Genomic DNA, 12200 nt, shown 5'->3' with positions numbered 1-12200 from the left:
CCAAGTGTAACAAGCATTCCCAGGAGGGCACGTAAGAGCCCGAGTTGCTTAACATCCTAGTGCTGATTAGGAGAGCTAGACCCCCGCTGCCCTGCAGGAGGAAAGTGATGGCGCACAGCAGCCGCACAGTTTCCTTGGTGGCTGATGAGGCTGAACTCCTGCCTCAGACGCATCACTGCTGTCTCTCCTCTCAGAGGAGGACTGCTAAAGTGCTCTGTTGAGTTTTCTATCAGGTCGAGTTTTTCTTTTATTACATGTTCTCCATACTAGTTTTTTGTTGGTTATGTATGTTGCAAATGTCATCTCCCTGTTCACAGTTTCCCCTTTTCTCACCTTAGGATAAAGTTCTTAAGTTTAACATAGTCCTATTTATCAATTTTCCAAAAAAGGTTTATGTTTTTTTGTGACTGGTTTAAGTGTTCATTAGGACATAAATATATTCTTTTTCTACACATAAACTCTAAAAATATTACAGTTTTGCCTTTTACATAGTATGGGATAGGTGTCCAATTTTAACTTTTTCCCATATAGATAACCAATTGTCCCAACATCGCTTATTGAAAAATCTATCATTTCTAACTTTAAAGCCAGCTCTGTCATAAATAAATGTTTTATATACATGTGGGATATTTTAGGGCTCTTTATTATAATAGTCCATTTCCCTATTCCTTGCCCAAATCATCATGTCTTAATTCAGTTCTATAATAATTCTAGATTAGAGTAAGCACCTTGCCATCCCAACACCCACTCCTACCTCTTGGGTAATTTATTGCTTTAGGAGCATCTGGACTATTCTTGGCTTTTTATCCTTTTGATACAAATCTTTTTTCTTATTTTTATTTATTTATTTTTATTAAGATTATGATAGCTAACAACCTTGTGAAATTACAGTTGTACATCATTATTAGTCATGTTGTAGGTACACCACTTCACCCCTAGTGCTCTCCCCCCACCCCCCTTTCCCCTGGTAACCACCAATCAGTTCTCTTTGTCTATATGTTAACTACCACCTATGAGTGGAGTCATATACAGTTTATCTTTCTCTGTCTGGCTTATTTCACTCAATATAATACCCTCAAGGTCTATCCATGTTGTTGCAAATGGGACGACTTTGTCCTTTTTTATGGCTGAGTAGTATTCCATTGTATATATATATATATATATATACCATATCTTCTTTATCCAATCATCAGTTGCTGGGCACTTAGGTTGGTTCCACGTCTTGGCTATTGTGAATAATGCTGCGATGAACATAGGGGTGCATGGGACTTTTGGAATTGCTGACTTCAGTTTCTTAGGATAAATACCCAGTAGTGGGATGGCTGGGTCATATGGTATTTTTATTTTTAACTTTTTGAGGATTCTCCATACTGTTTTCCATAGTGGCTGCACCAGTTTGCATTCCCACCAACAGTGTATGAGGGTTCCTTTTTCTCCACAGCCTCTCTAACATTTGTCATTGTTGGTTTTGGATATTTTTGCCAGTCTAACAGGTGTAAGGTGATATCTTAGTGTAGTTTTGATTTGCATTTCCCTGATGATTAGTGATGATGAGCACCTTTTCATGTGTCTCTTGGCCATCCATATATCTTCTTTGGAGAAATGTCTGTTCATGTCCCCTGCCCATTTTGTGGTTGGGTTGTTTGATTTTTTGTTGTTGAGTTGTGTGAGTTCTTTATATATTATGGAGATTAACCCTTTGTCAGATAAATAACTTGTAAATATTTTTTCCCAATAAGTGGGCTGTTTTTTTGTTTCAATCCTGTTTTCCCTTGCCTTCAAGAAGCTCTTTAGTCTGATAAAGTCCCATTTGTTTATTCTTTCTATTGTTTCCCTCATCTGAGGGGTTATGGTGTCCAAAAAGGTTCTTTTGAAGCTGATGTCAAGGAGTGTACTGCCTATATTCTCTTCTAGAAGACTTATTGTTTCAGGCCTAATCTTTAGGTCTTTGATCCATTTTGAGTTTATTTTAGTGAATGGTGAAAAAGAATGGTCGATTTTCATTCCTTTACATGTGGCTGTCCAGTTTTCCCAGCACCACTTGTTGAACAGACTTTCTTTTCTCCATTGTAGGTCCTCAGCTCCTTTGTCAAAGATTAGCTGTCCATAGATGTGTGGTTTTATTTCTGGGCTTTCAATTCTGTTCCATTGACCTGTGCACCTGCTTTTGTACCAGTACCATGCTGTTCTGATTACTGTAGCTTTGCAGTATGTTTTGAAGTCAGGGATTGTGATGCCTCCAGCTTTGTTCTTCTTTCTCAGGATTGCTTTAGCAATTCGGGGTCTTTTGTTGCCCCACATGAATTTTAGGATTCTTTGTTCAATTTCTGTAAAGAATGTCCTTGGGATTCTGATTGGGATGGCGTTGAATCTGTAGATTGCTTTAAGTAGTATGGACATTTTAACCATGTTTATTCTTCCAATCCATGTGCATGGAATGTCCTTCCATTTCTTTATGTCGTCATTGATTTCTTTCAAGAAATTCTTGTAGTTTTCATTGTATAGATCTTTCACTTCTTTGGTTAAATTTATCCCAAGGTATTTTATTCCTTTTGTTGCGATCGTCAATGAGATTGAGTTCTTGAGATCTTTTTCTGTTAGTTCATTGTTAGTGTATAGAAATGCTACTGATTTATGCAAATTGATTTTATACCCTGCAACTTTGCTGTAGCTGTTGATTGTTTCTAATAGTTTTTCTATGGATTCTTTGGGGTTTTCTATATATAAGATCATGTTGTCTGCAAACAGCGAGAGTTTTACTTCTTCATTGCCTATTTGGATTCCTTTTATTTCTTTTTCCTGCTGAATTCCTCTGGCCAACACCTCCAGTACTATGCTGAATAAGAGTGGTGAAAGTGGGCACCCTTGTCTTGTTCCTGTTCTGAGAGGGATGGGTTTCAGGTTTTGTCCGTTGAGTATGATGTTGGCTGTGGGTTTGTCCTATATGGCCTTTTATTATGTTGAGATACTTTCCTTCTATACGTATTTTATTGAGGGTTTTCATCATAAATGGATGTTGGATCTTGTCGAATGCTTTCTCTGCATCTATTGAGATGATCATGTGGTTTTTGTTTCTCATTTTGCTAATGTAGTGAATCACGTTGATTGACTTGCGGATGTTGAGCCATCCCTGTGTCCCTGGTATAAATCCCACTTGATCATGGTGTATAATCTTTTTGATGTATTGCTGTATTCAGTTTGTCAAAATTTTGTTGAGGACTTTTGCATCTATGTTCATCAGTGATATTGGCCTGTAGTTTTCCTTCTTTGTGTTGTCCTTGTCAGGTTGGGGGATCAGGGTGATGTTGGCTTCATAAAATGTATTAGGGAGTGCTCCATCTTCCTCTATTTTCTGGAACAGTTTGAGAAGGATAGGTATTAAATCTTCTTTGAATGTTTGGTAGAACTCTCCAGAGAAGCGGACTGGTCCTGGACTCTTATTTTTGGGGTGGTTTTTTATTACTGTTTCTATTTCTTTAGTTGCGATTGGTCTATTCAGATTCTCTATTTCTTCCTGATTCAGTTTGGGGAGGTTGTATGAGTCTAGGAATTTACCCATTTCTTCTAGGTTGTTCAATTTGTTGGCATATAGTTTTTCATAGTATTCTCTTATGATCCTTTGTATTTCTTCGGTATCTGTTGTGATTTCTCCTCTCTCATTTCTAATTTTATTTATTTGAGACTTCTCTCTTTTTTTCTTAGTGAGTCTGGCTAAGGGTTTATCGATTTTGTTAAATTTTTCAAAGAACCAACTCTTTGTTTCATTGATCCTTTCTACTGTCTTTTTTGTTTCAATATCGTTTACTTCTGCTCTAATTTTTATTATTTCCCTCCTTCTACTGACTTTGGGCTCTGTTTTTCTTTTCTAATTCTGTTAGGTGTCGTTTGAGGCTGTTTATGTAAGATTTTTCTTGCTTATTGAGGTGAGCCTGTATTGCAATGAATTTCCCTCTTAGGACTTCCTTTGCTGCGTCCCAAATAAGTTAGTATGGTGTGTTTTCATTTTCATATGTCTCCAGATAATATTTGATTTCTTCTTTAATTTCTTCAATAATCCATTGTTTGTTCAGTAGCATGTTGTTTAGTCTCCACATTTTTGCCCCTTTCCCAGCTTTATTCTTGTAGTTGATTTCTAGTTTCATAGCATTATGATCCGAAGAGATGCTCGATATTATTTCAACCCTCTTGAACTTATTGATGCTTTCTTTGTTTCCCAAGGTATGGTCTATCCTTGAGAATGTTCCATGCGCGCTTGAGAAGAATGTGTAACCTGCTGTTTTTGGATGAAGAGTTCTATATATATCTATTAAGTCCATCTGGTCTAATTTTTCATTTAATTCTATAATTTCCTTGTTGATTTTCTCTCTGGATGATCTATCCATTGGTGTTAACGGGGTGTTGAGGTCCCCTACTATTATTGTATTGTTGTTGATGTCTCCTTTTAGTAATAGTTCCTTTACAAATTTCGGTGCTCCTGTGTTGGGTGCTCATATATTTATAAGTGTTATGTCATTTTGGTGGAGTGTCCCTTTCATCATTATATACTGCCCCTCTTTGTCTTTCTTTATCTGTTTTGCTTTGAAGTCTACTTTGTCTGATATAAGTATGGCAACACCTACTTTCTTTTGTTCATTATTAGCTGGGAGTACTGTCTTCCATCCCTTCGCTCTGAGTCTGTGTTTGTCTTTGGGGCTGAGGTGTGTTTCCTGGAGGCAGCATTTTGTTGGATCTTGTTCTTTGATCCATCCTGCCACTCTGCGTCTTTTGATTGGAGAGTTCAATCCATTTACATTTAGAGTGATTATTGATACGTGGGGGCCTACTGCTGCCATTTTATTACTTGTTTTCCGGTTCTTTTGCATTTCCTTTGTTTCTCTTCCCATGTTTTTTGGATTCCTAATTCAAGTAGGTAAATTTCTGTATTGGCTTTCTTCTTATTTGTAATTTGTGCCTTTATTCTTGTTATTTGTTTAGTGGTTAGCAGATGGTTTGTATAACACATCTTGTAGATGAGATAGCCCTTTTTCTGATAGCCTCTTATTTCCTTAAATTAAAACGTTCCACCCCTTTTCTCTTTCCCTTCTAGGTTGTTATTGTCAGATTTTTTTTCTCTTCTTTTTTGTGTTGTGAGTTTGTGGTTAAAATGACTAGGTTATATTTATTCTTGGTGTCTCCGTTCCGTTTATCTTTAATGTTTTATTTAACTTTTGCTAACCTTCCTGATGGAGTGCTGCTACTTTGTGTTATTGTCCTTCTGCTTATCTCCTTTGTTCTGGATTTTGTAACCCCTTTCCTTTTTTTGATTTTTCAGGTATGAGGTTCTTCTTGAGCATTTCTTGAAGAGGAGGTTTTGTGGCAATGAACTCCCTTAACTTTTGTTTATCTGGGAAAGGTTTTATTTCTCCATCGTATTTGAAGGATATTTTCGCTAGGTAGAGTATTCTTGGCTGCAGGTTTTTGTGCTTCAGAGTTTTGAATATTTCATTCCAATCTCTTCTAGCCTGTACAGTATCTCCTGAGAAATCTGCTGATAGCCTTATGGGGTTTCCTTTGTAAGCTATTTTCTTCTGCCTGGCTGCCCTTAGTATTTTCTCTTTGTTGTTGACTTTAGCCAGCTTCATTACTATATGCCTTGTGGCTGGTCTTCTTGCATTAATAAAGTTTGGAGATCTATTGGCTTCTGTCACATGAAGTTCCATCTCTCTTCCCAAGTTTGGAAAGTTCTCAGCCATTATTTCTTTGAACAGGCCTTCTGCCCCCTTCTCCTTCTCTTCTCCCTGTGGTATACCTATAACCCTTATGTTGCATCTCCTAATTGAGTTGGATAATTCTCGGAGAGTTTCTTTGTTTCTTTTTAGTCTTAGTTCTCTCTCCTCCTCTGCCTGCAGCATTTCTATATTCCTATCCTCCAAATTGCTAATTCTGCCCTCCATATTATCGACCCCACTGTTCAGAGAGTCCAGATTTTTCTTAATCTCCTCCATTGTGTTCTTCATCTCCAGTATTTCTAATTGGTTCTTCTTTATAGCATCAAGCTCTTTTGTGACATAGCTCCTGAACTCATTGAGTTGTCTATCTGAATTCTAAGTTGTTGAGTTTTTTAATCATGGCTGTTTTGAAATCATCTTCATTTAGGTTATAGATTTCATTGTCTTTGGGACTGTTTACTGGGTGCTTATCATTTTCCTTCTGTTCTGAAGAGTTAATATATTTTTTCATACTGCTTTATGGCATGGATTTGTGCCTCTGCATAGAGATAGAGTTTAGTCGCTGCTTCCACTTGTTGCAACTGGTGTGTGGGGGGGAGAAGCTCTTTAGACTGCACCAACCAGGAACCCTGTCAGCTGTTACTGACTGGATCTGGGCCTCTCCTTGTAGTCACAGTGGCCCTGTGGGGTCCCTCGTCAGTTGTGGGGGCAATTGCAAGGGGGCCTCAGGCTGCTGGTGCCTACTGTTGCAGCCCACCTAGACACGCTCCCTCCTTGGGGTCTGCAGCGGTGTTATGGACTTTCCCAGCAGCCAGGAGCAGGATCACCTATAATCGCAGCTCTGTCACTGTCAGAGCCCACAAGATCACACTTGTCCACTATAGGTCCCAGCAGAGCTATGAGTATCTTCTGCAGTCTGTTGTTAGCTCACCTAGCTGTGCTACTTTTGCCCCAGGGCCTTCCAGCCTTGTGATTGCTGGTCGGGACCTCTCCACTAGTGCTGCGCAGAGGCTTTCGCTGAGGCTCCTGTGGGAACCTGGAGTTCTCCCGGGGCCACGTACCCATTCCACTGGAGCTCCACTCAGCCCCACACCACTCTCATGGAATCTCTGGGAGCCCCTTGCTTCGTCTGATAGCCAGAGTCTGTGGGCCTGGCGGCGGCTGGTGAACTGCTGCCTTGCCGGGAATTTTGCTCTTTGGGAGCTTCCTGGTGTTCCAAATGGGGGGAATCAGCTCCCTGGGAGTCTCCTGGTGTTCCGTATGCTGGGAGGGGCCTCCCCACTAATGGCGAGCAGAGGCTTTCCCTGCTGGTGGGTGCGGGACCCTGGAGATTCCCCCTGGGCCGTGGAGCCGGGTGATGGAGCTCCACCGAGTCCCCAAGCACGTCCACGGGAAGTCTGGGCACCTCCTGCACTGTCTGTGCACAGCCTGAGACCGTGGGCCTGGCAGCGGCTTCAGGCTGGTGCCCTGCCAGGGAATCCGCTCCCTGGGAGCTTCCCCTTGTTCTGAATGCTGGGCGAGGCCTCTCTGCTAATGGCGAGCAGAGTCTTTCCCTGTCGGCGGGTGCAGGACCTTGGAGTTTCCCCCTGGGCTTAGGTGTAATCGCGGGGGCTTAGGTAGGGCTGTTGTCACCTGTTTCCATCGTCGCTCCACTGGTGAGTGCACATTCCTGCCCTTGGTGCATGGCGATGCTATGGGGGAGTCCACTGGAAGAGAGCCTCTTTCAGGTACTAGGCTGTCCGGGGGTCGGGGGTCGGAGAGATTTCACCTATTTCTACCTCCTTCCGGGGGGAAGTCCATCCGCCTTCCGATGTATAGCAGCACGAGTCTCTCAGACGTCTTGAGATACTATCTGGATATCCTTTGTTAACTGTTAACTGGCGAATGTCCAATTAGTTGTAGATCTGAAGGGGAAGAGACAAAGGAGACCACTCACTCTGCTATCTTGGTCCCGCCTCTTGATATACAATTTTAAATCTCCTTGTCAAGTTCCATAAGTAAACAAATAGGAATTTTTACTGGTATTACACTGAATTTGAGTGATGCAGGTAAAACTGATGTCTTTCAACATGGTCTGATTATTCAGGAATTTCTATCAAGCTGTTTACCATGGTTGAGTGGGTAGGATTGGTGAAGTCCAGTTTTTTATTTGTCTTCTAATTTTTCTTTAATAATGTCTACTTATTGAATATATTATGTGTAAATTCATTCCAGTAAGCTTATAATCCACATTAACTGTCAACAGTTACACTGTTTTTATGTACTTTAAAAAGTATATTTATTATTGTCTTTGTTTATGTATACTTTTTAAGATACTTAGTTTTTTATTCCAATTGTTCTATCAATTACTTGGAGGTATGTTAAGATCTCCCAGTATGGTGAATTTGCCTATGTCTCCTTGCAGTTTTGTCAATTTTTGATTTATATATTTTGAGGCTATATTATTAGGTGTATAAGTTCAGAATTATCTTCTTGGTGAACTGAACATTTCATCATTATGTACTGGCCCTCTTTGCTTTGATAATGGTTCTCACCCTACAGCCTGTTTTATGTCATACTAATATGGATCATATTATTTATATATATAAAAATATCAGAAGAATACAAGTGTTTTGAGGTTTTGCATTTGTCTAACGTTTTTTCATTCTTCTATTTTCAACTTATTAGTCATGCTAATGCACTTTGAAATCACTGTATCATCCCATCATTCTTTGGCTTCCACTGAGGCTAGTGAGAAGTCTGCTGTCAATATAATTCATATTCCTTCATAAATTCTCTCTGGCTGCTTAAAATTTTTTTTTGATGTCCTGTAGTTTTGCTATAACACACGTAAGGGTGGTTTTAAAAAATTAATCCTCCTCAGGATTTGCCAGACTTCCTGAATTTGAGAACTAGATCTCCATCATTCTCCTTCCAAACAGTGCCTCACTCTCTGCTCTGAGGCTCTGATTAGATCTCCCTTCAACCTGTATGTCTCTTAAACTCTTTCATATTTCCCACCTACCTGTCTTGGCCATGTTCTTGCAATTTCTTCATATCTACCTTCCAATTCGTTTACTCTCTAATGCTGCTAAACCCATTTGGCATTTACTTCAATTTCAAATACATATAAATTTATATTTATCAAAGTTATTTGGTATTTTAAAACATATGCTTAACCTTTTTTTGGTATTTAACCACATTACAAGTAATTTTATATTCTGTGATAATTCCAATACTTCTAGTCTCTCTAGGCAGGTCTGACTCTACTCTCTTACCTTGCTCATACTAATGGTACCTTGTTTTCTGATCCATTCTGTCAGTGTTTTTACCTGAGCTCATTATTTCTTGGAATGTTATCTGTAAGAATTCTTTGAGGCCTTGCTAGAAGGTAGGTTTCTCCTAAAAGGATTTGTGTTCTTCTCCGGCAGAGATCTGAAGGTACTACCTGATGGCAATCACTTCAAAATTAAATTTCCACCTGAGGGTTTTTAATACTACACCAGTTCACAAGAATTTGTGCTAAAATCCATTAGTGGATCAGCCTGTCAGGGCCAGGTTGTCCTCATAATCTAGCACCATGGTTCAAAACAGCTCTTTTTTGCTTTGTTTTGTTTTAGCTGGTCTCTCAGCAGAGAGCTAGACAACGCTGGGATAAAAGTTTATCCTTGCATTCAGGAGGGGTTTGTCTGCAGACTTCCCACCTTTTGTAGGCCCTTAGGTCTTGTGGTCCTCTGTGTCCTGTAAGGTGTGAGAACCACAGCCCAGGTTCAGTAGAGTTTGGCAAGTCAGACTGTGTCCCTCCTACTTCTCCAGGTCTTTTTTTATCTCAAGCTTGCTTTATTTACTCACTAGCTCATTGATTCATTTTAAAGACTGCATATTTCAAAGTACACTTTAAGCTTTTCCAGTGATAGTCTCTGTCCACGTATATAGGTGTCTATCTGCCACAAAGCCAACCCAGGCTATTTTCACCTGCACGTGAAACTATGACTGGTGAAGCAGTGAGTCACAGAAAGAAGAGCAAGAACTTGAAGTTCCCCCTGCATGTCTGAGAAGCAACAGTGTCCAAGGCAGCAGCACGCACAGTGAGAACCACCTTTAAATGTCTTTTGCTGGAAGAACCCACAAACTAATATCTATCAAAGGAGATTAGCCAGACAGCAAGACAGAATATCCTAGTCACCTCAGATACCTTAACTCTGACACCCTATAATCAATCAGGGTTTATGATTACATTGAAATATAATTTCAACTGAAAAGAAATCAAGAAAATCTCCAAGAAATAGCCAACTCAATGAGGAAATGCAACCTAAGAATTACTGGTATCCCCAAGGGAGACAAAAAGGAGAATAGAGCGGAAAGCATGCCCAAAGAAGTAATAGCAGAGAACTTCTCAAGTCTAGGGAATGAGAGAGAAATGTGCGTGGAGGAAGCTTTGAGATCTCCTAGATTTGTCAATGTAAGAAGACCTACTGCAAGGCATATAGTAGTAAAACTGGCAAAAGTGAAGGACAAAGAAAGAATACTCAGGGCAGCAAGGCAGAAGAAAATAATCTACAAAGGAACCCATATCAGACTTTCAGCAGATTTCTCTGCAGAAACCTTACAAGCTAGGAGAGACTGGAATGACATATTGAAAACTTTAAAAGATAAAAATCTTCAGCCAAGAATACTCTATCCAGCAAAAATATCCTTCAGATATGAGGGAGAAATTAAATCTTTCCCAGACAAACAAAAGCTAATGGACTTCGTAGCCATGAGGTCCCCACTAAAAGAAATACTCAAGAAGGCCCTCATACCTGAAAAAATTAAAAAAGTGAGAAAGGGTCACAAAACACAGAGTAAGGAAACAAAAAGATAGAATCAGAATAAGATAGCAAATATTCAACTATAGCACTAGGATAAAGGGAAGAAAACACCAAAAATGAAGACAACCTTGTCACTTTAACCACAAACTCACGACACAAGTTGGAATAAGAGATGACAATAATAACTTAGGAGGGGAGGAGCAAAGGGACTGAAACAGTTTAGGTTAAGGACACCAGAAAATGAACTATGTTATGCATGAGATTCTGAATACAAACTTCAGGGTAGCCGCTAAACTAAAAAACAGAACAGAGACACAAAAAATGAATGAGGAAAAAGCTAAGAAACCCAGCATAAGAAACTGCAGAAGTCAACAGGTAGGCCAAAACACACAGGACGAGCAACAGAGGAAATGCAGGAAAACCGGACGAGTGACAGAATGACAGCATTAAGCTCTCATGCATCAATAATCACGCTCAATGTAAACGGATTGAACTCTCCAATAAAAAGACACAGAGTGGCAAGATGGATTAAAGAACAAGATCCAACAATCTGTTGCCTCCAGGAAACACACCTCACCTCCAAGGACAAACACAGGCTCAGAGTGAAGGGGTGGAAGACAATACTCCAAGCTAATAGCAAACAAAAGAAAGCAGGTGTCGCAATACTTATATCAGACAAAGCAGATTTCAAGATAAGGCAGGTGGAGAGAGACATAGAGGGTCAGTATACAATGATCAAAGGGACACTACATCAAGAAGAAATAATGCTTATAAATATCTATGCACCCTACACAGGAGCACCAAAGTTCATAAAGCAACTATTAACAAACCTAAAAGAAGATAGCAAAAATAACCCAATAATAGTAGGGGACCTCAACACCCCACTCACATCAATTGACAGATCATCCAGACAGAAAATCAACAAGGAAACAGTGGAATTAAATGAAAAGCTAAAACAGTTGGACTTAACAGACATATACAGAACACTCCATCCAAAAACAGCAGAATACACATTCTTCTCAGGTGCGCATGGAACGTTCTCAAGGATAGACCATATGTTGGGAAACAAGGCAAGCCTCTATAAATTTAAAAAAACTGACATAATAACAAGTATGTTCTCCTATCATAATGCTATAAAGCTATAAATTAATTACAAGAAAAAAGCTGAGAAAGGGACAAAGATGTGGAGATTAAACAATATGCTATTGAACAAGCAATAGATCATTAAAGAAATTAAAGAAGAAATAAAAAAGTTTCTGGAGACAAATGAAAATGATAACATGCCATACCAACTCATAGGAGGTACAGCAAAAGCTGCACTAGGAGGGAAACTCATCGCAATACAAGCACACCTTAACAAACAAGAAAAATCCCAAATAAGCAATCTCAAATTACACCTAACTGAATTAGAGAAAGAAGAACAAACAAAGCCCAAAGTCAGCAGAAGGAGAAAAATAATAAAAATCAGAGCAGAAATAAATGCTATTGAAACGAAAAAGGCAGTAGAAAGGATCAATGAAACAAAGACCTGGTTCTTTGAGAAGATAAATAAAATTGACAAACACCTAGCCAGACTTACAAAGAAAAAAAGAGAGAAAGCTCAAATAAACAAAATCAGAAATGAAAGAGGAGAAATAACAGCAGACTCCACAGAAATACAATGGATTATAAGAGAATACTACGAAAAACTATATGCCAGCAA

The 12200-nt window shown here is 39.4% G+C and overlaps 1 protein-coding gene across 11 annotated transcripts in view; it reads right to left on the bottom strand.

The window, feature by feature from the left end:
- The window catches only part of CLTCL1 (clathrin heavy chain like 1), an 85427-nt gene that overhangs the window by 6240 nt on the left and 66987 nt on the right, over positions 1-12200 (bottom strand). The window contains exon 1 of one of the 11 annotated variants that reach the window (XM_070275967.1): positions 1559-7334. The exons of the other annotated variants lie outside the window; for them this stretch is intronic. Coding sequence (XP_070132068.1) covers positions 1559-2733 — 1175 coding nt within the window. The 5' untranslated portion in view covers positions 2734-7334. Of the gene's footprint in view, positions 1-1558; positions 7335-12200 lie in introns of those variants that run through there. 11 annotated transcript variants of the gene reach the window in all.

Source organism: Equus caballus, chromosome 8, assembly GCF_041296265.1.
Source record: "Equus caballus isolate H_3958 breed thoroughbred chromosome 8, TB-T2T, whole genome shotgun sequence".
Taxonomy (NCBI): Eukaryota; Metazoa; Chordata; class Mammalia; order Perissodactyla; family Equidae; genus Equus; species Equus caballus.
This window is presented reverse-complemented; position numbering and strand designations above follow the sequence as displayed.